The following is a 25,568-nucleotide window of genomic DNA, read 5'->3' on the forward strand; positions in this document are numbered from 1 at the left end:
AAAGATTATATGAATAGGTTCCTGAGTATACGTAACCAATGCTTAATGATTAGTCAGTGATTAAAAGGAGAGTACTTCCCTTTAATTAAGGAAGCACTCTTTACATTTTTGTTAAAGGAAGATAGGTACAGATATAGGAAGACTTAAAGATTTTGTGTTGACAAGATGAAATACTTATTTCTCTATTCTCAATGAAGTATGAGAAGATTGTCAGCTGAGAACTGAGAACAAACAAAAGGTACAGGAGAAGAATTAATGAGTGGGCTGGGCATGGTGGCTCATGCCTGTAATCCCAGCACTTTGGGAGGCTGAGGCAGGTGAATCACTTGGGGTCAGGAGTTTGAGACCAACCTGTCTCTACTAAAAATACAAAAAATTAGCCGGGTATGGTGGCAGGTGCCCATAATCTCAGCTACTCAGGAGGCTAAGGCGGGAGAATCACTTGAACCCAGGAGGCGGAGGTTCAGTGAGCCGAGATCACGTCATTACACTCCAGCCTGGGCAACAGGAGCAAAACTCCACCTCAAAAACAAAAAAAAACAACAACAAAAAAAGAATTTATGAGTGAAATGAAGTAGTAGAATTCAGTAGGATGAAGCTAGAGTTAATGGACTTCATTTGAAGCCAGTCTATGTCACCACTGCATTCTTCTTCATACCTCCCATCCCAAAACACCAAATATGTTATTTTTCTCAACTTTATTTATTTATTTATTTATTTATTTGTTCTGGTGCAGACTCAGAGAAAACAGATAGTTGGCTTGATCTAAGTTTGAGATTTTTCCAGACATATATGATGGAAGCAGGGAGAAGAGGAAGAAAGGAATTTGTAAGGGAAAGATTTAAAAATTGGACTATGGGCTCTAAGCTGCACAAGAATTAAAATAGATGGGAACTGATGGTTAGAAAGAGGTGGGGAATCAGTGGTTTAGAAATCCCAGAGAGACTGGAATGTTGTTATATTGATAGTACTTGAAAGAACATGGAATGACAGAAAGTTGTGTTCAGGAATGGAATTTATCAGACAGTTTGGAGAGAGGACATTTTTTCATGACAACAATGACAAGGGTACGGCCCTGGCAGTATGGCTGAGGTAGAGTGAAGAAGAGTTACTGGAGACCAAGAAATCAAGAAACACAGCTTGTGGTTGGGGAGAGCACATAAGATATCCATGTTAACAGTAGTCAAGATAAGGAGGAAGGCTGAAGGGTTTTTTAAAAATAAATAAATGCATACTATATTTAAAAGGCAGTAATACTCTTTCCATTCTTCTTTCTTCTTTCTCTCATAGTATGGAATGGCAGGTAGAAAGATCTCTCAAAGGTTGCTCCAGAGCCCATGGGAGTGAATGTTCTGGTAGATTTAGGGCTTTCCTGATGGGGTTAGACCGTGAGGGGGCAATGCTGGCATAGGACCCAGTCACCTCTGTACCACTCATTAGCAGTCTGGTTGGTGGCAACCAGGTACAGAGCAAAGCACTCAGGAGGAAGCTCAGGACCATTACAACATCCTCCCCAACCACAACCCCAGCATGAAGACAATTGTTGGAAAGGTCCGGAACAGGTACTGAATAAGAAAAATCAAGTCTATAAACTGGAAGTGTCTGAGGTCATCAGTGTAAGTCTAGTGCAAATCCAACAATACCACCAAGTTGACCAGAAACGCATTGCTCACAATGGCCATGGCAGCAGCCGAGGTCATCAACATCAAGAGGTAGATGAGAACGTATTAATAACTGGTGTTCCAAGCCCAGATGCAGTTGTTCACCCAAACCCAATGATGATCAAAACGGTGCACACACTGCAGTCAGTGCTTAGATCGAGCTGGTGTTCGTAAATCATAAGTAGAGCACCTCACCTCTTTAGAAACATCACTTCATTGAATTTATAAACTTGAAGAAATAATTCACTTGCTTTTGTTATAATGCCAGAATCAGTTACACAAGTTAGGGTGGAAATAAACGGGTCTACAATCAGAAGCAGATAGGGCAGAAGAAGGTAATACAGGAGAACTAGCTTTTTTTTTTTTTTTTTTTTTTTTGAGACGGAGTCTCGCTCTGTCGCCCAGGCTGGAGTGCAGTGGCCTGATCTCAGCTCACTGCAAGCTCCGCCTCCCGGGTTCACGCCATTCTCCTGCCTCAGCCTCCCAAGTAGCTGGGACTACAGGCGCCCGCCACCTCGCCTGGCTAGTTTTTTGTAGTTTTAGTAGAGACGGGGTTTCACTGTGTTCACCAGGATGGTCTCGATCTCCTGACCTCGTGATCCACCCGTCTCGGCCTCCCAAAGTGCTGGGATTACAGGCTTGAGCCACCGCGCCCGGCCGAGAACTAGCTTTTGATGGTAGCCAGGTATTTCCCAGGTATATTCAGCATTCACCATCCCTTGCAAGACCAGGTGAAGGATAATGAAGGTATGGTTTCATGTATGGGAAATGTAATGAAGCAATCTTTACATGGCTTTCTGAAGACATTCTGGAATTATACAGGAAAATATCTGTGCTCCTGCCCTGACCAGGCATTTCAAATCATGGGTTTTCTAGCAAAAAACAGGTCACAACATAACCAACTGGCACCAAAGCCAGTAGAGCAGGAAGAAAACCAGGAAGTCCATGCTGTGGGATATTCCTCTTGTTTGGATGATTTTCAGCCAGCAGCTCTGGCGTTCCTCCTTCCAACATTCACAGAGAATTCAAAAAGCAGCTCCTCTTGGGCAGCAGTGTCTGCCTGACATGGCGAGTAGCACCCAAAGCTGCAGGACATGGTTCCTTCAGGAGGCTGGGTCTGGCACCAGCCTTGACCAATTGCCAATTACATGATGCCCACGCCTCCTGGGTGCACCAAAGGCTGAAATCTTAAACAAATGAGAGATGGTTGACCAGAAGGTTGAAGGATGACAATGGCAAAGAGGATGGTATATTCTGTGTTGTGGGAACTACAGGAGCAAACATGTTTTGCAGGTGATGGGGGAAGTAATGGTCTGGAAGTAGATTGGGAGCAAACAGGATGTCTGCTTCACTTTCAGGCACCAAGGAATATGTATATGAGAAGTAAAATAGCTCCATATCCGGCGGTCGGAGGAAGTACTCTTCTCAAGAGGTGGTCAGGTTTCAGACAATGTGGGAAAGTGAGGCCGACTCTTTTTTTTTTTTTAATTTTTTATGTTGAAATAATTTCCAACTTAAAGGTACAAAAATAGTAGAAAAATGGTTTCCAATAAAACCTTCATCTAGCTAACATTAATATCTTATATAGCCATAGTACAATGATCAAAATCAGAAAATTAACATTGGTACAGTACTATTAATATAAACTACAGACCTTATTCACATTCCATCAGTTTCCCTCCAGTGCTTCTTTTCTATTTCAGGATCCAATTCAGGATCACATAAAACACCCAGTCACTATGATTCCTTAATTTCCTCCAATATGTGACAGTACCTCATTTTTTTCCCTTCTCTTTCATGAACTTAACACTTTCAGTGGGTATTGGATAATTACTTTGTAGAATGTCCCCCAATTTGGGTTTGTTTGATGTTTTCTCATGAATAGCTTGAAGTTATAATTTCCAACAAGAAAATTACAGAAGTGATGCTGTGTCCTTCTCAGTGCATCACGTCAGAGGGTACATGATGGTCAGTATCCTTATCACTGGTGATATTTACTTGGATCATTTGGTGAGGTGGTCTCCACTGTTGAGTTATTGTTTTTCTCTTTGCAGTTGATGAATGTCTTCGGAGAGATCCTTTAAGACTATGCTAATATCCTGTTATCTGCAAACCTTTGCCCAGTGATTTTAGCATTTGTAAATGGATCTTGCCCACAATTTATTTTTACCTGGGTGTTTGCCTAATAGTCATTTTGTATTTGAGGGAGACTTTCTGACGTGAGGTTAAGAATCCTGAGTTGTTAACTCTTGGTTAAAGATAAAGAGATTTTTGCCCCCTTGGAAAGGTTTGGAAGGCTAGAGGGAGGTGGGGGGGCTTAAGTGGCTGACATACGGGGCAGTGTGGGATTGAGACATTGAGTGATATTGAATGATGGGTGAGACTGGGACACTCGGAGGTGACGGAGATGAATAGGAATGTGCAAGACAGGATAGGACTAGTACTTAAAGGAGGTTATCCTTGGTTCTGAATTGGCACTTTCATAAAGTTAACTTTTGGTGAATATATATAAATTTGTGTAGATCAGCTTGGCACTATTAAGCATGGTTTAATCATGCATAGGCTGAGTGCAGTGGCTCATGCTTGTAATCCCAATACTTTGGGAGGCTGAGGTGGGAGGATCACTTGAGGCCAGAAGTGATCAGCCTGGGCAACACAGCAAGGCCCCACCTCTAAAAAAATATTAGCTGGGCATGGTGGTGTGCTCCCGTAGCCCAACTATTTGGGAGGTTGATGTAGGAGGATCACTTGAACCCAGGAGGTCAAGGCTGCTGTCCAGCCTGGGCAACAGTGTGAGACCCTGTCTCAAAAAACAAAAACAAAAATTTGTATATCTATTTATGTGAACCTATATTAGAATAAAATTCTACTTCTAGGTTTATATCCTAGAAAAGTATTTATGTATTTGAACAAGATGTATATACCAGGATGCTCACTGGAAAAAACCATAAATATCCATCCATAAGAATGTTACATGTATTATATCCATATCATAAAATGCCAGTCAGCTGCCAAAAGGAATAAGATATATATTTATAAATATGGAAAAATCTCGAAGATGTGGTTAGATGACAAAAATCTATTTTCAGAACAAAATATAGTATCCCACTTAAAGAAAAAAGTCTGTTAGGGTAGGAAAAGCTGTAGTTAAAAAACGTAAACACCAAAATTTCGGTGACTTAAAGAACAAGAGGTTTATATCTTTCTTGTGGAATGATCCAGGGCTGATGTTTGAGTCAGGTTAGCTTTTGCCCCCTGACATTAAAAGCTTCAGGCAAAGGGTGACTCTACTATCTTTTGCAAATGCCTTGCAAGCCCACCATCATCAGTTAGAAGGAGGAAAGAGTATTAAGAATCCTGTGAGAGGTTATTGATGTGGATCACTTCAGCCTGGCCCATACATTTACTCACATTTCATTGACTAGAATGCAGATATATGCTCCTAGGTCACATCTAATTGTGTGGGAGCTGGGAAATGTAGTCTAGCTATATATCCAGGAAGCAGAGAAACACATTTTAGAGAACAGCCGGCCTTCTCTGCCTTATCCTAATTACCCGCCCCCAAGGTAAATCACTGTTCATTTGTATGTAATTTTAAATAGATATTTATCAATTAATAGAAAATAATCAGGATACATACTTGACAATTCATGATGTCCTTTGGGGAAAGGAGTCAGGTTGACAGAGATGTTATATAGGACCTTAACTTTTTTCTTTATATTTTTATCTAATTTCTATTCTATTTTCTGACTCGTATTTATGTATTACTTGTGCAACTAAAAATTAAATTATTAAAGACCAGATAAATGAAGGGAAAGAATTCCTTAAAGTTTATGTAATAGGTTGATTACTTTGATTAAGTACAAAGTTCTCCCAGCATTACTACTCACTTTCATGTTTTGTTTTATAAATCTTGTTCTTGTGATCTCTTAAACAGGTTTTGTGTATCCCAATAGATTTTCTCTCACTCTCTTACTTACATAGGCTCTGTGAGTGCTTGTAGGTGTGTGAATGTCATTTGCTCATACCCAGTTATGTGAAACTGACTAGAGCAAAATAATACTTCTTTAGATTGTCCTACAACCCATATTGCTAAGCACATGGCAGAGACTCAGGAAATATTTGTTGCCTGCATGAATATATGCGTGCCTGTACGAATGATTACTTACCTAAACCTCATGGTGGCAAAGTTCAGGTTTGTGAAGCTATTGCAAAGTACATGTAGAATGCATTATTAGATTATACAGTTCCTAAGACACACTGAGGTTTTATTTCCAAATGTGTTATATAGCATGAATTATTCATAAGTCAGAATCATGTAGACTTAAGATAATTATGCACATTGAATATCCATCTGTACTACTGTAGTAGTTCTTACCATCACCAGGGGTGCTTTTAAGAAACGCAGATTCCCAGATCCCACTCCAGACGTGCTGAATTAGAGTCAAAGGCTTAAGTCCAGTAATTTCTAGGAAGCACCGCAGGTGATTCTCATGTAGCCAGCGCCACACTGGTCTTCCCACTGGCATTCTGGAAACTACTGTTCTATGAAATCTGGAATGGGACCTGCCAAGTCTCCCTAGTAAACACCACCATAGTCTGTGTGAGTTTTTTTCCCTTTTTATTTGAGAAACATTTCAAACACACAGAAAATATGTATCAACCACTAAGGTCATATTGTTAAGATATTACTTATATTCGGTTAATTAAAAAAATAAATATTACAAAGACAGCTATCCCTCCACCCTCATCCTTTCCTTCTCTGTCTTTCCCTAGCAATAACCACTGTCCTGGTATGTAACATTTGTCAATGTGCTTTAACCAAAAACTACCAGGAACATACCTGTAGTTGAACAAGTTGGGTTTATTACTCATTGCAGCAAAGGAAAATGCATACCATAGGGAATGGTGAGTTATCTCAGTGAGAAAGTGTTAGAAAGACCCTACTACAGGATTTGTGTTTTGGTTGGGTAATTTTGGGGAGGTCTACAGAGGCAGGGAGTTACTCTGGATTGGACGCCATCAGACTGTGGGGACAATTTTATGATTGGGTATCTCAGTAAATCTTTCCTATGGGAAGGACCTAGAGTGACTATGAAGCTGTAATTAGTGAAGAAGTAGCAGTCATTCACTTAGAGGAGATGATGTTTGGTACTTTGTGGATTGCATGATGACCTTGTGTGAAGTGGATATTCTGTGTGACTACTTACATCCAACAGTGGAACAAGGCTTAACTTCAGTGTCGGATCAGATCAGTTTATAATAACACTGAGATTTAGACGTGAGCATCAGATCAATTCCTGGATGCCAGGAGCTGCTCTTCTCACTTGGCAAGTGCTTCTAATTTTACTACCTATAAGTGAATTCGCAAAAAGCATAGACTGCTTTTTAAAATATCATTGTATCATAATTTGAAAGGCAGCCTTCTCCACTCAGGTATTTAGGAACCAAAACTGATAGAGACTCCACCACCTTCAATGCACAACTTCCAACATTTCCTTGAGGGCTGTCTCTGTTCCACCCAGGAGAACAACGTATGGAGGCACATGCGTGGGAATTTTCTAATAAGTTAGTACTGGACGTGGCATTCATCACTTCTCACATTCCAATGGTCAAGACGCGATCATACAGCCAACCTTAGCTGCAAGGGAGGCTAGGAAATGTAGCCAAGTTGTGTGGCCAGAAGAGGAGAATGTAAATTTTCATGACCATTTAGCAGTCTCTGCTGCAACTGTATTCTGTTGAGGCAAGATTTTCTTGAAGAGACCTTTCAGGATATGCCATAGAAATCAACGTAAGAATGAGCAGGAAGGATCCTTAAAAATCCTAAGTTGGACATGAGTAAATTTTATTTTGTACTATGGAGAATAGAGGAAGAAATCTTTTATGCTTGGATCAGAGTGACAAAGTGGAAGAGAACCACCCCTCTCCAACAGGCTGCAGCGTCACAGTAGTGATAATACCAAGAAACCCGAAGGGCAAGGTGAAAATAGTGCTAGAGTCCAGGGTTCTTAGTCCAGTTGGACTTCCCACAAGGTTGGTTTTCCTTCGTTTGCCCCTCAAGCAGGTTCTACATCTTACTTTTATTAAATATAACCACAGTTACCTACAGGGATCCCACTTCAGTTCAACCAATATATGGAAATTTTATTATATACCAGGGACTAATGCTAATAGTAGAAAAATACGAGTTAGTGTAGTAAAATGGGACTTCCTTTGTATAGTTGATCACTTGACAGTAATCCACATCCTCTGCATGCCCCTACCTGTATTCCTCTGGCAGTCCTGTGGCCTGTCACTCTGCTTTATATCCTGCAGCATGAGTGGGGTAGTGATAATTGGCACAAGGGCCACAGCTAGAGGCTAGCTATGCAGACAGCTTTGTGCTTGGTGTTGGCAGGTAAGATGCAGCAGTCAGTAAACTGAGGGGCTGCCTGTCGACTTGGTCTGAAGTTTCCTCCTTGCTTGTCACAGTGTTTCTTTTTCACTGCTTTCTCCTATGGTCTGCACTCAGGATATTCAGAGATCTCATCCAAACTTCTGGCATCGCTCTTCTTTTTATACTTTTGACTGATGACTTCATAAAGCCCCAGACAGTAGGGCAGCTTCCAGACCCTGCGACTTCATTAGTCTCCTTGTCTATTCTGGGCAAGATAAGTAATCCAAGACAAATGGAAAGGCTGCTCGTCTCAACTGCTGAATGTTTCTCAGGGTTACGTTTCTCAGGGTTCTGTACGTTGCTTCACTTTTATTTCTTCCTTCCCCAGATCAAGCTTCTGACCTTTTTCAAATGCCATGTTCTACCTAAGTAATTATTTGAAGTGGTGTTGGCACCTGTTTAATTTCTAATTCCTTGTTTTCCCCCTACACTGGATGCCATTTGTTCTTACCAGATACTTTGCATTTCCTTTGATGCCCATGTCCTAAGTACTTGATGAATTAGATCTTAGCATTAGGCTTAAAATGTTAGGGGGAAGCAGAGGGCTAGCAGGAGGGAGGGAGGGAGATGGGAGCAGGCTGCACAAGTCTGGGGCAATATAAGTCAGTGCTCAATGAGGTATGTGGCTGTGAATGTGCAATGAAGACATAAAAATCCCACAAATTACATGAGAAAAGGACAGAGGGGTAGAAATTAATCAAGGTAGGCAGAACAGGCCAGGCACTGAGGGTAAGGGCTAGGAAATAATTCCAGTGTTCTATGCTTGGCATAAGTGAGAGGGGAAATTGGGGTGGTGGTTTGGATTTTTAAGGTAAAAACAGAGAGCTGCTTATTTAAACTGAGGACATTTCTAGGTCAGTTTTTCAGAGCTAAAAAGAGATATTAGAAATGCAATCTAGAATCAGCAGCACTTTTTAACCTCTATGGAGGCTTTTTCCCCTCTCTGAAACAAAATGCAAAGGACTGTGTGTGTGTGTGTGTGTGTGTGTGTGTGTGTGTCAACAGAGGGTCCACTTTTGCTTTCAGAGTCCCAAAGGGCTCTGTGATCCATAAATGGAAAAGAGCTGCTGGATTAGAGGGTCTGTGCATCCTGACAGCGGTCAAAGCCATGAGGGAGATGAGATGAGAGGGTAAAGGGCTTAATGTAAAACTGGTGTGAAGCAGGATGTTGTAGGGCGTGAATGTTCGGCAGCTCCACCCTGAAGTCTGAGTGTTAAGCATTAAATGTTCAGATAGGAAATTAGGGCCCCGTGCGGTGGAATGTGCTCTGAGAGAGGACTTGTATTTATGTCAGTAACACAAAGTGGAAAAAATGAGGCCATAGGTTCACCTTTCATAAACGTAGTTTTATATTTTTGAAATATTGTTCTTGAAGAATGCAATCTTGCAATCGCATTCTGTTTTGATTTCTACTACACCTTGTTCTCAGCGTAACTTTCTGTTCTGCCGAGGACAATTTTAGTCATCACCCACATAAGTCTAGGTTAGTATCCAAAGGAACAATAAAGAATTATATTCATATTTTTGTGAAGGCACTAACACCTGTTTGTGTTCCTGGTAGCAAAACCACTGAGTTCTTGAGCAAACTGAACGTAGAATCGCCAGACAGAAGTGCCTGTCAAAGTGCTGTTTGTGGCCCACAATCCTCAACATGGGTAAGTGAAATGCTATGCAGGGTGCTGCCTGGCACATTTTATAGAGGTATTTAGTGACTGAAGATTAGGGATATAGAGTGACTTGTACATCACAGAATGCTGGAACTAAAGACAGATGACCTGATCCGAAACTTTGACCTCAACTGTTGCCTGAGCTATGAAATAATGCTTGTATTATTTTATGGGCACCTGGACTAAAACAGCCTCAGAGAAGTCCTTCCCCTCACCCAATCATTCATTTACCCACTCATCCACCCACCCATCCATCCATCCTTCCATCCTTCCATTCTTTAAATTCATAGGTCTATATAAGGCCTACTGAGTGCCTACAGTTTCTGCCCAGTGAAGCTTAGTAAAGGAGAACACCATTGGTTTTAAAGCAAACTGCTGAGCCCAGAGCATATCACGATAAGAGAGCACTACTGCCTTATGAGGAAGAAGCATCTAAGTCAGACCATGTGTGTTAGATGCTTCCTGGGAAATGACACCAGAGTGGAAGCTTAAACTATGAATCAGTAAAGTGATGAGTCTTTCCAGGTATCAGAATTAATAAAGATACATAGAGCAACAGTTAAGGTATAAATGCAAGAAATAAGTATGGCTTGTGTTGCAGAAGAAGAGTTATGTAGCCACAGTGCAGAAAAGTGAGCTAGTAGGATGTAGAAGTGAGCAGGAACCATGAGGACCCTTTCCCAGTGGTGTTACCTCTGGAAATTCAGATGGGACAGTTCATTGTGTGAGTTGTCTTGAGTCCTGCAGGATGTTTAGAATCCCTAGCCCCTGGGCATGAAGGGCTAGTAGCGCCACCCAGACACTGAGACATCTAGAAATGCCCCCACACAGTGCTTACCAATGAGACATGTAGAAATACCCGCATACGGCCTGCTCGTGGTGCTCCTGGTAGAAAACCACCACAGAAATTTGCATGCCACCTTGAAACACCTAAACCTCATTCTGTGAGTACTGAAGGTATTGAAAATTTTTAAACAGGGAAATCTCAGGGTTGGATTTGTGTTTTCATTCTGGATCACATTGGTAACATTGCGAAGGATGGCTCTAGAGGCATAGAGAAGCAGAGAGGCCCCCCAAGGCTTCTGTATCAGTCTGGGTGAAGGATGATGAAGACTTCAGCCAGGACAGCAGGGGAGAGGATGGAGAAGAGAGTGCAGGTCAGAAAACTGCTTAGAAGGTGAAAGCAGCAGGGCTTGGTTATTGACTTGCTAATTGGGGACAAGAAAGTAAGTGTTATTAAGGATGACTCTGGGTAAGGGTTGTAGCTGAAAGAAAAGATGAATTTACGTTTCTTAAAGTCTCAGGTTTCTCAGGGTTTGGGTAGCTAAATCAGTTGTTAACCCTTATCTTCATCTCCCCTTACCGCTTTCTCAATAGAACCCTCATCTTCATCTCCCCTTACCCCTGTCTCGATAGAGACCGTGTTTTTAAATGTCAGGAAGATATTATGACCCTCCTTAGGAAGAGGTCATTATACTCCTACTTAGAAACCTTTAGTTGTTTCCTATTTTTTTTTTTTTTTTCTGCTTCTAATGTGATGTTCTAAAGTCTAAATTCGTGAGTGTGGGCCCTACAAGTTATATTAAAGGAAATCCATCATCTCTTCCCTCACTGCAGGGCTCTGGGGGAAAGAGTTGAGAGCTGTAGGCAGTGGAGTTAAATCATGTGTAGATGGCAGCCCTAAACACCCATCTGGATATCCTTGTGGCTGTGAGGGAGGGAGAGGGAGAACAGGAGTTGGATAGCTTTACCAACTGGATTTTCGCCTACCAGGCTGGTCTTCCTTTCCGTTTGAGGGCTCCCTGTGTCCTCTGATGTGGAACACCTGGCAGAACTGCGTGTGCTGCTCTATTGATTTTGGCTCATTTCTTCAATTTAACAAGATCATCCTGAATTTTAATACTGTCGTCCAAAGCATTAGCAATGTTTCCCAGAGCTGCATTTTCTGTGGATTGATTAGTGCATTTGTCATAGGATCCTCAGAGCTATTAATAGAAAATATGGAGTGGGATTGGACCCAGGATGGTTCCTTATAAACTGCACGCAATAGCTGCTCTAATTTTGACCCCAAACTGTTAATACAGTTTCAGTGTTCAATATATTTAATTTACTTTTTACCCATATTATACTCTTCTCATTCTGTCTAATCCATATGCATAGAATTCTTCTGAGAATGCTTTGCAGAACCATTTCTAATGCTTTAGGAAAATCAAATATGTACCTTGCACTTCTGTGAAGAACATTTCTTTGGAAAAAGAGGACACCTGCAGTTTACTGTAGCTATGGTCAACGTATAGAATGTGAACGCTCTGTGATTCCCATCTATATGGGGTGTAATGAGTTGGAAGAATTTATATGTATATTTTTAATACTTTAATTTTACTACCTAATGTAACTTTCCTAAGATTTTTCCTCTTGTGCTTTTCTCCTTTAAAAGTGGATCTGCCGTTGGCAGATTGGGATTTAATAAATACTGGAAAATTATGTCAATGTAAAAGATTACAAGAAAAATCCTTTAGTGGTTACAAGAAAAGCTCCTTTTGGCTTAGGACTTCAGACAAGAGATATTTACAGGGTTCACTTTTACATGTGGATTAATGCAGTTCTCTGTATTGTGTGGGTAGGCAGAAGTACCAGCATCATCAGACCTCCCTCAGCAACCATCACTGCATATTTCTAGTTAAATGTGAAATGGTTTCTAGTCTCTGGTTTTATGCCCCCACTTTTTTTTATCTTTTATTTTTTTATTTTTGTAGACAGGGTCTCACTCTGTCACCCAGGCTGGAGTGCAGTAGCGTGATCTGGCTCACTGCAACCTCCACCTCCCAGGCTCAAGCCATCCTGCCACCTCAGCCTTCTGAGTAGCTGGGACCACAGGCATGCACCCCCATGCCCTGCTAACTTTTGTAGTCTTTGTAGAGACAGGGTTTTGCCACATTGCACAGGGTAATCTCAAACTCCTGGGCTGAAATGATCCACCCACCTTGGCCTCCCAAAGTGCTGGGATTACAGGTGCAAGCCACCGCACCCGGCCTTACGCCTCTACTTCCTCAACAAAGAATAACGATGTGAAAAAATCTCATCCTGGTGTTTCACTTCCCCAAATCATTCAGTGGTCCCCCATATCTTCAAGGATAAAATCAAAATATCTTAGCTTAGGCACAAAGCTCTTTCCTCTCTCTGTCCTTCCCTCCCTCCTTCAATTCTAGATTCTGTCTCTTTCTTTACAATGGCCCCTTTTTAGTCCTCTAGGGTCTGCAGGACTGGCCTCAAGTCTAAATCTTTGCTTCTGCAAAGGGGTAAGGGGAAGCAAAGCTTTTGAAATCAGGAGCAAAGATTTCAATGCAGACCAATCTCAGGCCCCACTGCAGGCCTCCTGAATCAGAGCTTGCATTTAACACAATCCATGGGAGATGTGTGTGCATGTTGATGTCTGAGGGGCCGAGCTCTCTAGCTTGTGCCTCTCCAGCTGTCCTCTCTCACACTACTGTGAGCACTCAGTGCAGGTTGGTTATTGTAATTTTTATCTACGTGTCACATGCTCATTCATTACGAAGTCAAATAAAATACTTACTATGTGTCCCTTTGCTCCACTTGAATTCCACTTCCACCCCAACACTTGGAACACTTAGCATTTCCCATTGCTGCTGTAACAAATTACCACAAATGTAGTGACCTAATAGAACAAACATTTTTTCTCTTACACTTCCGGAGATCAGAAATAAAAATGAGTTTTAAAATGCTAAAATGAGGTTATCAACAGGGATGGTTCCTTTTGGAGGCTCCAGGGGGCATCTGTCCCCTTTCCCCCCAAACCCTTGGCACATGGCTGCATTGCTCCAATTTAGCTTCCATCTCACCCAACCTTCTGCACCCTCCCTGACCTTCTTGGCTTCCTCCTATAATGACCCTTGTGATTACAATGGGCCCACCTGGACCATCCAGGCTAATCTCTTCATTTCAAGATCCTTAATTTCTGGAAAGTCCCTTTTGTCATATAAAGAAACATTCACAGATTCCAGGGATTGGGACATCTTTGGGGGGCCATTATGCAACCCACCACCTGTTTCTTTTCTTAGTTAGCTCTGAATATCTGTTAATATGTGTTGATATGTCTTGACTAATCAATTTTAGACCTTATTAACTCATTTCTTCCTCTCATTCTTATAATTATTCAGTAATTTGAGCTTTCCCTTTTATGACTATATAAACATTTTCTCACTGCCAAGCCAGTTGGTATACTGTGGTTATATCTTCCTGTAAAACTCTTTGAACATATTTTATTTTAGCGTTTTCTTAGTTTCCTTTGAACATTTGACGGTCTTCTGACAGCTTTTGTGACTGTTCTACAAAATGCCTCTTGATGCAGATTTCTAAACAATTTTCCAACTTACACCTGTCAGATAACCTGTCGATTTTTTTTTTTTCCTCTCTCTCCTGGATCCCTCTTTCCTCCTGCTTTAACCTGTCCTGGGTGTTTGTAGGCCTGGTGCACAGCCGTTGTTCTGGGACTTTCCTTTAACACAATAGTTCTCAGCCTCCTCTGCACACTGGATTCACCTAGGGAGCTTTAAAAATCACAGACACCTGGGTTACACCTCCAGAGAGCCTGCTGTATTGTGGCCTGGGCTTCAGGGTTTCAAAAAGCTCCCCGGGTGATTCTAATGTGCAGCCAAAGTTGAGAATCACTGTTTTAAAGTTATCTTGGGAATTGCTTTTATTGCTTTCCTAAGTTGGGTTCTCTGATTTCTGAGCCTCATTTCTTCTATTTTCTTGCTTTATTTCTTTGTTTGGGTGGAGCATATTACTTAGTAGCTTCCCAAGAGAAGACACATGGAAGGTAAACATGTTCAGGTCCTTCCATGTCTGAAACTATCTTTATTCAGCTCTCACACTTTGCTTGCATTTTTATTGATGACTATTCCAAACTGGACATATTTTTCCTCCAGAATTTTGAGGCATTGCTCTTCTAACTTTGGGTACTGGTTCCTGAGAAATCCAAGGCCATGTGAATTTCAGGCTTTATGTGGGGGATTTTCTCTGTTTCCCCTGAAAATACTTTAATATCATCTTTTCTTTTTCTGGCATTCTGTAATGATGTGATTTAGTGTGAAAGTCTTTTTGAAATTGATTTTCAATCTAGAAATTCATCTCTAGTTCTAGATGATTTTCTTGTGTTATCTGTTTGATTTATATCCCTTCATTTTCTCTTTTTGGAATTTCTATTATTCAAATTGTAGACCTCCCAGGTTTATCTTCTAACTTTAGAGATTTTCTCCTGTAAGTTATCTTTGACTATCTTTTTTCTATATTTTGGCGTATTTTCTTGACTTTATCTTCTAAATATTTTACTGATTTGGGTTTTTTTGGGGGAAGAAGGGGAGATTTTTAAAAAAATTCTCCAAACTCCTCCTTTTTTCTTTGTTACTTAAAAAAAAAGAAATATATATATATAATTTCTTACCTCTCAGCAGAAACAGTACAGGAAGCAGAAGAGAACTCCAAAGAGAGGGACTCAGAGGCTCACTGGTCAGTATGCAGTACTTTATAGAGTCATTTCATTCTCTGCCTGGCATTTGTCCACTGCTGCTGTCTTTACATGTATGCCCGGTTTAGTTTCTCCAGAAAATACACTTTTCATTTCCTATTGGTGTTGGGTGAATTAGCACCGGGATTTTCAAGGCAGGAGCAGGTATATGGGGGTGAAGGGTTTCTACTGAGACTGTCTAGTAACTCCTTTCTTTTACCTGCCTGTTACCCAGCTGTCTTCCTCAACAGCTGATGCCTCCATTTCTTGGGCCCTCATGTTGCTCTGTGGAGAGAACTGGCTCCCCATGCGTGTCCTCTGGCCCCTTCCAGCAAGTCTTCAGGTTTGCTCTTTTCCTCTCTAAGTCACTTACTGTTTCTTTATCTACTTTGTCTTCATAGATTTTCCTCTGTGAATATGGATCTCTTGGTTTTTGAAGATAGAGCTTGTGTATATTTCATTTTCTGCTCTGTTTCGGGTAATTTTGGGGAGAATGGAACAGGAACATCTTTACTCCACCATCCTGAAAGGAGAACTTAATGCTTGTCATAGGTCAAGACCCACACTTCTCAAAATTTGTGTGGAAGCCCTAACCCCTAGCACCTCAGAATGTGACCCTATTCAGAGGTAGCATCTTTACAGAGGAAATAAGTTAAAATGAGGCTCCTAGGTGGATTCAAATTCATTATGAAAGATGTCCTTATAAAAAGGGGAAATCGGGACACAGAAGCATGCATACAAGGGAGAGGATATGAAGACACGCACGATGAAGATGGAGTCTGCAGGCCAAAAAGAGAAGCCTGGAACAGATATTTCTCACATGACCCTCAGAAGGAACCAACCCTGAAGACACCTTGATTTTGGACTTCTAGCCTCCAGAACTATAAGATAGTAAATTTCCATTCTTTAGGCCACCAGTATCATAATACTTTGTTATGGAAGCCCTAGCAAACTCATGCACTGCTATTTTCCATTTGCTCATTTGATGCTCTTCTCCCTGCATAGTCTGATTCCTACTCACTCTTTGAAATATAACTTAGTCTCACTTGATTTGGAAAGTGTCCTCAATCTAGTTTAATTAAATATCCTTCTTTTTGGCTTCTTCTATCATAATAGCTATCATGCTGTACTGTAACCTTTAATCTTCTAGTTTGACTTTCACACTAAGCTATAAATGCTTGAGGTCTGAAGTCGTGTCCTGACACAGTGCTTGCACAGAGAAGGCTTAAAGACTGTTAATTGAATGAGTACATTAAAAGCATAGCTTTTGGGGAGGATAAATAAAAGTGTATTTTGGTTGAATGACAAAATATAGCATTGATATTGTATTAAATGGATATTTCAGTGTTAGAAAAATTGTGTGAATACAGTGACTTAGAAATTTCTGGTGTTTAGAGCTAAGAAAAATAGTGATCAATTTATTCCCTTCTATTATTTTTGAACAGAAACTTCCTGTCCTGCCTAGGGATCACAGCTGGGTAAGCAAGCATTAGGATTGCAAGTAACTGAACTTTTCGTAAGTTCAGATGCCATGTGACTTCCCAGTTTCTGTGGACCTTTATAAGGCACCTTATTTAATAATAAGATATTTAAGAACCACTTTTTTCTGAGTCAAAAACTAAGACGTGTATTCTAATAAAAGAACGACAAAAATGACAAGTTTAAAGGGAGGTTATTCAGATAGAATTTAGATACCTCATTCAAGTTGTAATTTTGCATTAACTAAATATTTTATTCTACCTTTTAACGTCTTAAGTAGAAGCTGTCTTCTCTCCTTTCCTTCTTTCCTGTCCTCTCTTCCCACCCTCCTTCTCTCCCTCCCTTCTTCCCTTCCTCACTAGGTCTTACATGGAATATTTGTGATAAAGACTAGCCTTCTCTAATATAAAAAGAAGGGGTTATCAGAAATAAAAAGAAGGGATTATCAGAGAATCACTTTTCCCCTTCTATGTCTTAGCACAGTCCCCTTGAGTTTAGGATGCAAGTAAGAGAAAGTTATAGGATGTATGTTTACTTGCCCAGGATTTGGGTAAACCAGGGATTTCTGAACACATGAAGCTCCAGTTTTCCAGCTGGCAGTACCATAGATGATACCATTTTGAAGGCTTCTCTCTTTTTCTGGGAAGTGGTTCTTATTATTTGATGGTATGTGGATTTTTATGGTGACAGAAATGGGAGAATGAACTAAGAAGTGCTTGAGAAAAGTTATATAAAAGTTCATGTAGGTTGGAAAAAGGGGGAAACCAGCCTACCTGAACTTTATGGGTTATTAGTCCTGAGAACTAGGTCTGAAGTATGTAACCTGCTGCCATGATGCTGCTGGTAGTTTTTTATGAGATCCACATAATTTCCTAAGCATTAGCTCTTTGCCTTATAGAAGCTGGGGCTGCAGATCAATTGAAGGAGAGAAAGCATATGACAAATAAACAGAACACTTGAAATGCCATACATTTCAGAACACACGGTCACTGTGCCCGGGTGTGGAACTCTGGTGTGGTGGGTCAGAGACACTGAAGGGCATTCTCCCTCATGTGCTGGCTTGCCAAAGGCTTTGGTGTCATGTGTTCCTGAACAGGCTTTGTTTTGCTTTTCAGAAATAGAAATAAGCTTCATTCAGATTAGGGATGCAAGCACTTAGAAAATATGCATCCTTGAAATTATATGGTATCAACCACTAGTTGACAAGCTGCTTAATCAGATATCATTAATGAGCAGTAGACATGCCAGTTCTTCTAAAGACAGTGCCACTATTGCTTGTCTTTAATACTGACTGATCAACTAGTTGGAATATTCTGGAAAATGTCCTAAACTTTCCACTAGAAGGAATAAACTATGTTGATTATCTCTGAGGGGATATTTTTAAAGCTTACTTAAACATTTAGATCATCCTTTCAAATGTGCAGGATGATTGTGCTTACACTCGTTTTCTTTTTGTATATCCCAAGGGACATTTTCAGACATTTGCGTAAATCACTCAATAACCAAGTGTGTATGGAGAGCTTACTATATGCTCAGTACAGAGGTTGAGTTATTAGCACCAGGCCCATAGTAGGCAGCTTGGTGTACTGTGACAATACTTTATTCTATCAAGTTGTTTTTTTTTCCTCTCTCTCTCTACCTTTACAGGCCAGAAGCTGGGCTTATAGAGATTCTCTAAGGGCTGAAGAAAATAGAAAATTGCAAAAGATGAAGGATGAACAACATCAAAAGGTACTTACAAGCCCCTACTAGTTATTGCTAACTGTTTATTTGAGGTACTAGATAATTTTGAAGAATTTCTGAACAGAAATATTTAGAAACATGAAAATCTTGAAAACAAGAATACAAGCATTGAAGGTAAAAGGTGAGTTTCTGGATGTGTCTTAAGAGTATGGTGGTGGCTCCTTCTGGTCAAAACTTTCATGGTACCTAGCCTCGTGGAGTCACAGGGGATCTGCCGTAGTTGGTGCCAGTAGGTCACAAAGAAGATGATAGAGCACTGGTGAACTATCTGCAAAACAAAACACCACCACCATCATTGCTATTGTTAAACCAAAGATACATAAACTTAGAGATGGTATCCAGAGAATGTGATAATGTATAAGAAAGTAGGCTTGCAAAGTTATGAAACTGACATAAATATTCACTAAAAATAGTTATACACATACATTAAAACAAAGTTACACTACACGGGTATAAAAATATGTGAGGCATTCCATATGTTTTGAGCAATGGAAATCAGTGAAATGAACGCAGAGTGTTCTAAGAAAAGTGCTTAAAGAATAATCTTCATTACAATATGAAATTTCTGGTATGGTAACTGAAAATAGTCAGTGGCATACTTGGCGGTCATACCTGCTTTTAATAGGCCAGAAGCTCCTCAGCATGAAATGAGAATGACGAGAAAGACCCATGGTTAGCTCCAAAGTGCCACTTTATTTCAGATCCTTTAAACAAGAAAGAAAGGGAGTGGGGTGGGGCTGGAACTAACTAAATAATTGATCTTTCCCAACATTCTTATTTTCCAACATTTCCTCTTGCTATACTAGTGGTTGACAAATCCTGTCACTATTTCTTATAGAACATTTCTCAAATCTCTATCTTCAATTCTATAATTAACTAGAATTCTAGCTCCCATTTTGATTTCCTTGATTTGGTTTAATTTACTTTTTCTTTGTCTTTCCCCAACAAGGTAACTTATTGCAACAATGGTGTATAAAAATTCCATTGAAAAATGAACTATTTGTACTAACTGATGTTGCTAGAATTTGACCCTTTTGAGTGCTATCTTCTTCCCAACACTGTGGAAATCCTTTCTCATTCATAGTTTCACCCAGCATATGGTATAAATGTGTCACTAGGGTATTTTGTGTACCACAGGTCATTATTAAATCACTGAAAGAAATCATGTCAGTTGTAAATTTACTTATTTAGCTCCTATGTAAGCAAAGACGAACCATGAAACACTTTTATCCCTTAGTGTTTTTTTTCTTTTAATAAATATCTTTTTGTCTTGACAAGATCCTAATCTTGAAATCAATTAAATAGGCAATGTTATGGTAAGATTCTAGTAGTTAACAAGTAGAAGCTAAATCTGGTACATAGTCATGTTGTACTTTTAGTGATGTCTGCCAAACGACATAAAGGTGTTCATCTGTTTCTATGAGCTTTTAACTTAACATAAAATTGTGATGTACATAGCATACTAAGGTGAATGTTGCAAAGTCAGTTGTAGATATGATTTATTTTTAAATAACTTCTAGTGGATTTTAAATAGCGTTTTTAAAAGTTTGGTATATATATTTGGAACATAAAAACTATTAAAAGTAGAACATTTGACAAAGAATGCTTAACAAATTAGAATACTAGATCTAGGATTTAATTTTCAGGTTGAGCAGTTATTTTAAAGAGTGAAAATTAAACTTTTTATTTCTTAATCTTGTTTTTATTCTAGGCTTAGATAAATATTGATATATATATATTTTCTGGTTATTGATTGACCATATTTTTATTATACATCCTTTTACATACATTATTTCCTTTTACTTACTGTAGCTTTCAGTAAAATGAATAACTTTAATATATAAATAATTCCATCATTAGGGATTTCAGTAACAGTAGACTACACAAGGATATTTATCCATCTATTCTACCTTACTTTTGCTTTTCTCTTGTTTTGCCTGACGTGTTGTTGTTGGGAAATGTTCATTGAAGGCATTTCCTTTTTTTTGAGACCAGGTCTCACTGTCACCCAGACTGGAGTACAGTGGCGTGATCTCGGCTCACGACAACCTCCGCCTCCCAGGCTCAAGTGATTCTCCTGCCTCAGCCTCCCAAGTAGCTGGGATTACAGGCACATGCCACTAACACCCAGCTAATTTTTGTGTAGTTAGTAGAAACGGGGTTTCACTATGTTGGCCAGGCTGGTCTCGAACCCCTGACCTCAAATGATCCACCCGCCTTGGCCTCCCGAAGTGGGATTACAGGCGTGAGCTACCACACCCGGCCTAAGGCATTTCTTTATTTGTAGACCCTTTCATTCCTTATTACTTGAATTGTTTACCTTAAGAAAATGGGAGGATCATGTTTACTATAAGAAGATACAAAACACAATACATTTTTATCATTGCACCCATTTATGTTTGTTTTTTCCATTCATTCAACAAATATTTATTGGATACCTACTATGGAATAATTCTTAGGTAAATAATCTAGGTTAAGTTTAGGTGATAGCACATAAGTTTTGTTCTATGTGTCTCTCTGACTTTCACATTTTTAATTACTCTTGGCTCTGGGGACAAAAAGAGCCTCCTCAAGCTTAAACTCTAAATGTTTTACATGTGATTCACTTCCTTCTTCTAGAAATTTATTTGTAATTCCTCTTTTTTCTATATCTTCAATACATTCTTCTCCATCGGATACTTCCTTTTTTTGTCAGAAATATGCCACGGTTGGTGCCAGTAGGTCATGAAGAAGATGATAGAGCACACGTGAACTTCTCATCTCATCTTACCATTCTAAAATAAACCAGCTAACCCCTTCCTTGATTTTGCTATCCTCAGAGATATTACCTTTTCTGCTTCTAGCAAATTTAAAAAAAGACAAAGGTAATTTTACTGTAACCACTTCTTGATTATCCACTTCATCCTTAATTCCTTATGATCTGGTTTATATTCACAAATGCTGTTACTGAAATTGCTTCCTAAATGTAAAGTCCCTTCTGAACATACAGTTTAGTGGTCTTTTTGTAATTCCTATCTTCTCCCTGAACTCTGTAACACTAACACCACTTTAAAGCTTTCCTTTTCTGGCTTTTTTTTAACTGTATTTTTCTGGTTGATCTGTCTCAGAGTAATCTCTCCCGGCACTCATTCATTCATTCTATCGGCAAACATGTATTGAGTTCCTGTTATATACTGAGCCTTGCGCAAGTTGCTGAAGCTATAATTAAGATCAGGATAGACAAGTTTCCAGCTCTCCTGAAATTTACATTTTAATGGAGGAGGTAGACTATTAAAAGGAGACAAACAAATATAATACTATACTTGTACATTTTCTAGTGATTCATCACCTTGTAGTTATTTGTAGTAACTAATTGTGTCAGTTATCTCATTACTATGAAGAACTATCTGAGATTGGGTAATTTATAAAGAAAAGAGGTTTAATTGGCTCACAGTTCTGCAGGCTATACAGAAAATGTGGCTGGGAAGGCCTCAGGAAACTTAGAATCACGGTGGAAGCCGAAGGGGAACGAAGCACATCTTCACATGGCCAACAGGAGAGAGAGCAAAACGGGATGTGCTACATACTTTTAAACAAACAGATTTCCTGAGAACTCACTATCATGAGAACACAGGGAGGAAATCTGCCTCCATGATCTAATTACCTCACACCAGGTCCCTCCCCCCAAATTGGGGATTACAATTCAACATGAGATTTGGCTGGGGACATAGAGCCAAACCATAACCCCAATGCTACAAGGAAATAAATTGTGTGTTGTGATAATTTCAGAGTGTTGTGATAATTTCAGAGTGATGTATCAAATATTGTTGGTTGCCTGCCTCTCTACAGCTCTGATTTTTCTTCAAGTGTCTGTTCCACTTTGCATGAACTGTGTTTCAGAAAAGACAGGTTCTACCCCAGCTCCAGGATTCATTCCCAAAGTGGTTTAACTCTTCATGAGAATGCCGTTCTCCTTGACTGCAATTGGTTTCACTGTGGACATGTGATACAGTTTTGACCAATGAGACTAAGGGGAACCTACCTTTGAGGATAGATTTTATCAATATGAAGTATACTACTTTTTGCATTTAATGATTTGTCAGCTGGGTTTCTTTTTTGATTGTTTTGTCTGATTCTAATAATTCCTCAACCAGTTTTTTTTGTTGTTATTGTTAGCATTTACATGACATTTCTTTAATCACTTAATTTTAACATCTCTGTATCATGGTTTGAAGTAGATTTTGAGTGGAAAAAATGGTTTTCCTTTTACCTAGTTTCAGAATATCTTTTAATGGGTAGATTGATGTGTTCTCATTTATTATGATTACTAGCACATTTGCATGTATTTGTATTCTTACTACATGATTTACTTTTTATTAGTTATGTTTTCTTTTTTTTACTGACACTGAATTTTCTGTTTCATTTATTTACTGTTTTTTTTCGTCTCTCCACTGCCCCTTCCTGTACTATAAGAAATTTCAGTGTTTCTATTTTTGTTTCTAATCTTGCATAGCCTTTGGTTGTCTCTTTTAATCTGAAAATACATGTCTCTCTTCAGTTCTCCTTTTTTCTTCCTAATTTTCTTTTATGTCTCTTTACCCATATTGTCTTTGCTCTCCATTTCTGGGACATCTATCAAATGGACTTTGGACATTTCAGATCTATTCTGTGTATACCTTCATTGTTTTCTTATACTTCTTATCCCTTTGGCCTTTTTTCTTTTAATTGGATTCTGGAGAAAGCTTTAGCTAGATCATCCTGCTCACTAAATTTTTTTCTTGGCTTTTCGTTCTGCTTATTTGGCACATGTTGAGTATGTCTATTTACCAAGATTGCTGATTTGGGAAGTAGCGGTGTTCTGCTTTGTAAGTGCAGTATTCTTTCTCATCTCATTTTACTTAATGTTTGTATGTTTGTAGCTATACAAACATTAAAGTTTTCTATTTACCATATTAACTGTTTTTTTTTTTCTTTCTATTTTAATCTTTATCTCCCATGGAATTCTTTCTCAAATGTTTGGTTATTCTTATCTCCTTATATATATTTGGATATGCTGCTGAGTGAGGTATGTAGGAGCTTATCTTCTGTGTGGAGTAGCCTCGTGTTCTCTTATAGTCAGTAGGTACTTGGGACGTTGCCCTGTTTCCTTGAGCCCAGCCATGGCTCTCCCATTCACGTCTTACCTTATGGGCCATGATGGTGCAGCCTACTATGTAGTGCAAGTGTGGGAGGGGAAAGAACCCACTACCAAGCTGCTCTCAGTGCAGTTTCCTAACTGATCATCTTAATGACCGTCCCAGTATTCCCTCCTGGAGCTCCTTCAGAAGCAGGTGGACTTAGCTCCAGTTTATCCTGCACATTGGTTTTCCCTTGTAATGTAACCTGTCTCCTTTCTCTCTTTCAGAAATGTCTTAAAATATCTGATAAGCTGATTGCACTTATTGATTGTTCATGGTTATTGGTTTTATAGTCATTTAGAAAGTCATTGATTTTATAGTCAAAATATATACAAGAATCAGTAAAGTACTGAAAGTCAGAAAATAAACGATTGGGTGACAGAGGAAATCATTATTGTAGAACACATACAAAATCATAGTGAGAGCCTTTTATAGGAAATTCATGTAAAGCTGTACTCAAAGAAAATTGCAACATTTTAATCCATTAAAACTCTAAGAAACAGCTGTTATAAAAATCCAACAGCTTGTTCTTTGATAAGGTCAACAAATGAACACATCTTTGGTAAGTCTAATCAAGAAGAGATTAGTAAAAATGCAAATATACAGCATTAGAAATGAGGGACTGTAGAACCATATATTTGGAAAAGATTAAAATTGTGTTACTGTAGACAATGCTGTGGTAATAAATTAAAAATTTGGATTAAGTGAATGATTTTCTAGGAAAATATATAACTCTATTCATAAAGACCAATGAAAATGCAAGTGATTTCTGAAGTTTTCTGAGAATTACTTCCCCCAGGAGGCTGAACTTGGATAATTTTAGAGGCAAGTTCCTTCAAATTTTCAAGGAACAGGTTTTTTTCCCTATGCTTTACAAATTATTTCAGAGTAAGAAAAAAGACGAAACATTTTAGAATTTTATTTCACTATCCCCATGATGTCAGTCTGATGAAGCATGTGCACACTCACGCACGTGCGCACACACACACACTCTCTCTCTCCCTCTCTCTCACTCTCTTACAGGTAGACCAATCATATAAAGATGGAGATTAACATCTGAAAGAAAATTCTAGTTAATGAAATTTTTCTCTCAATAGCAATTTACCAAGGCAAAGTAGAGTTTATTCCAGGAGTGCAAAGATAACTAGCTGTGTATTAAAACTTTTTATATCTTATCACTGCAATAGGGTAGATCATGTGAGAAGAATATTTGGCTATCTCTTTAGTTACACAAAAAGACATTGATAAATTTTAATTTTTACTATCAATTAAAAAACACTTCAGTGAACTAAAAATAATATTTTATTAACAAACGTGTAGTCTTCTAAACCAATAACCAACATTATATTCAGTGGTGAGATACTAAAACTATGAACAACATAAGGATGTTTGCAACCCCTAATAAAATGGATGTTACCCAATATTATTCTGAAAATTCCAACCTCGTGCTACTCAAAGTTATTTGATGGAAAAATTACTTTTTTAACTAAAATAAAAAAATAAAAAAAAAAACCCCTGTTTTTACTGAATGGAACAAGGTTTGGATATTTTTTAACCAACTTGATAAAACTAAAAATAAAGGAGCTTTTCTAATTATTGCAAGTAGGTTGTTATTTATGGATGGGAGCAATTTGCCTGTACAAACTAAGAGGATCAACTGAAAAATGATGAGAATGAATGGAGTTTAATAAAATAGTTGGGCTAGGCGTGGTGGCTCACTTCTGTAATCCCAGCACTTTGGGAGGCCGAGGCAGGTGGATCACCTGAGGTCAGGAGTTCGAGACCAGCCTGGTCAATGTGGTGAAACCCCATCTCTACTAAAAATTAGGCGGGCATGGTGGCAGGCTCCTGTAATCCTAGCTACTTGGGAGGCTGAGGAATGAAAAGCGCTTGAAC

General features: G+C 39.1%; 1 protein-coding gene and 1 pseudogene across 36 annotated transcripts in view; one reads left to right on the forward strand and one right to left on the reverse strand.

Annotated features, from left to right (window-relative positions):
• Window positions 1-25,568, forward strand: part of LOC105491720 (epithelial stromal interaction 1) — a 307,766-nt gene that overhangs the window by 65,148 nt on the left and 217,050 nt on the right. For 33 of the 36 annotated variants that reach the window (XM_071081429.1, XM_011758361.3, XM_071081425.1 and 30 more), the window contains exons 7-9: window positions 9,662-9,755; window positions 15,530-15,637; window positions 18,421-18,504. In XM_071081429.1, the coding sequence (XP_070937530.1) occupies window positions 9,662-9,755; window positions 15,530-15,637; window positions 18,421-18,504 (286 nt within the window). Of the gene's footprint in view, window positions 1-9,661; window positions 9,756-15,529; window positions 15,638-16,739; window positions 16,773-18,420; window positions 18,505-25,568 lie in introns of all 36 variants that reach the window. The other 3 variants (XM_011758358.3, XM_071081430.1, XM_071081431.1) reach the window with 3 other exon arrangements.
• Window positions 1,020-6,190, reverse strand: LOC105491763 (palmitoyltransferase ZDHHC4 pseudogene; annotated as a pseudogene).

The sequence above is a fragment of the Macaca nemestrina genome, chromosome 16, assembly GCF_043159975.1.
Source record: "Macaca nemestrina isolate mMacNem1 chromosome 16, mMacNem.hap1, whole genome shotgun sequence".
In the NCBI taxonomy this organism is placed as follows: domain Eukaryota; kingdom Metazoa; phylum Chordata; class Mammalia; order Primates; family Cercopithecidae; genus Macaca; species Macaca nemestrina.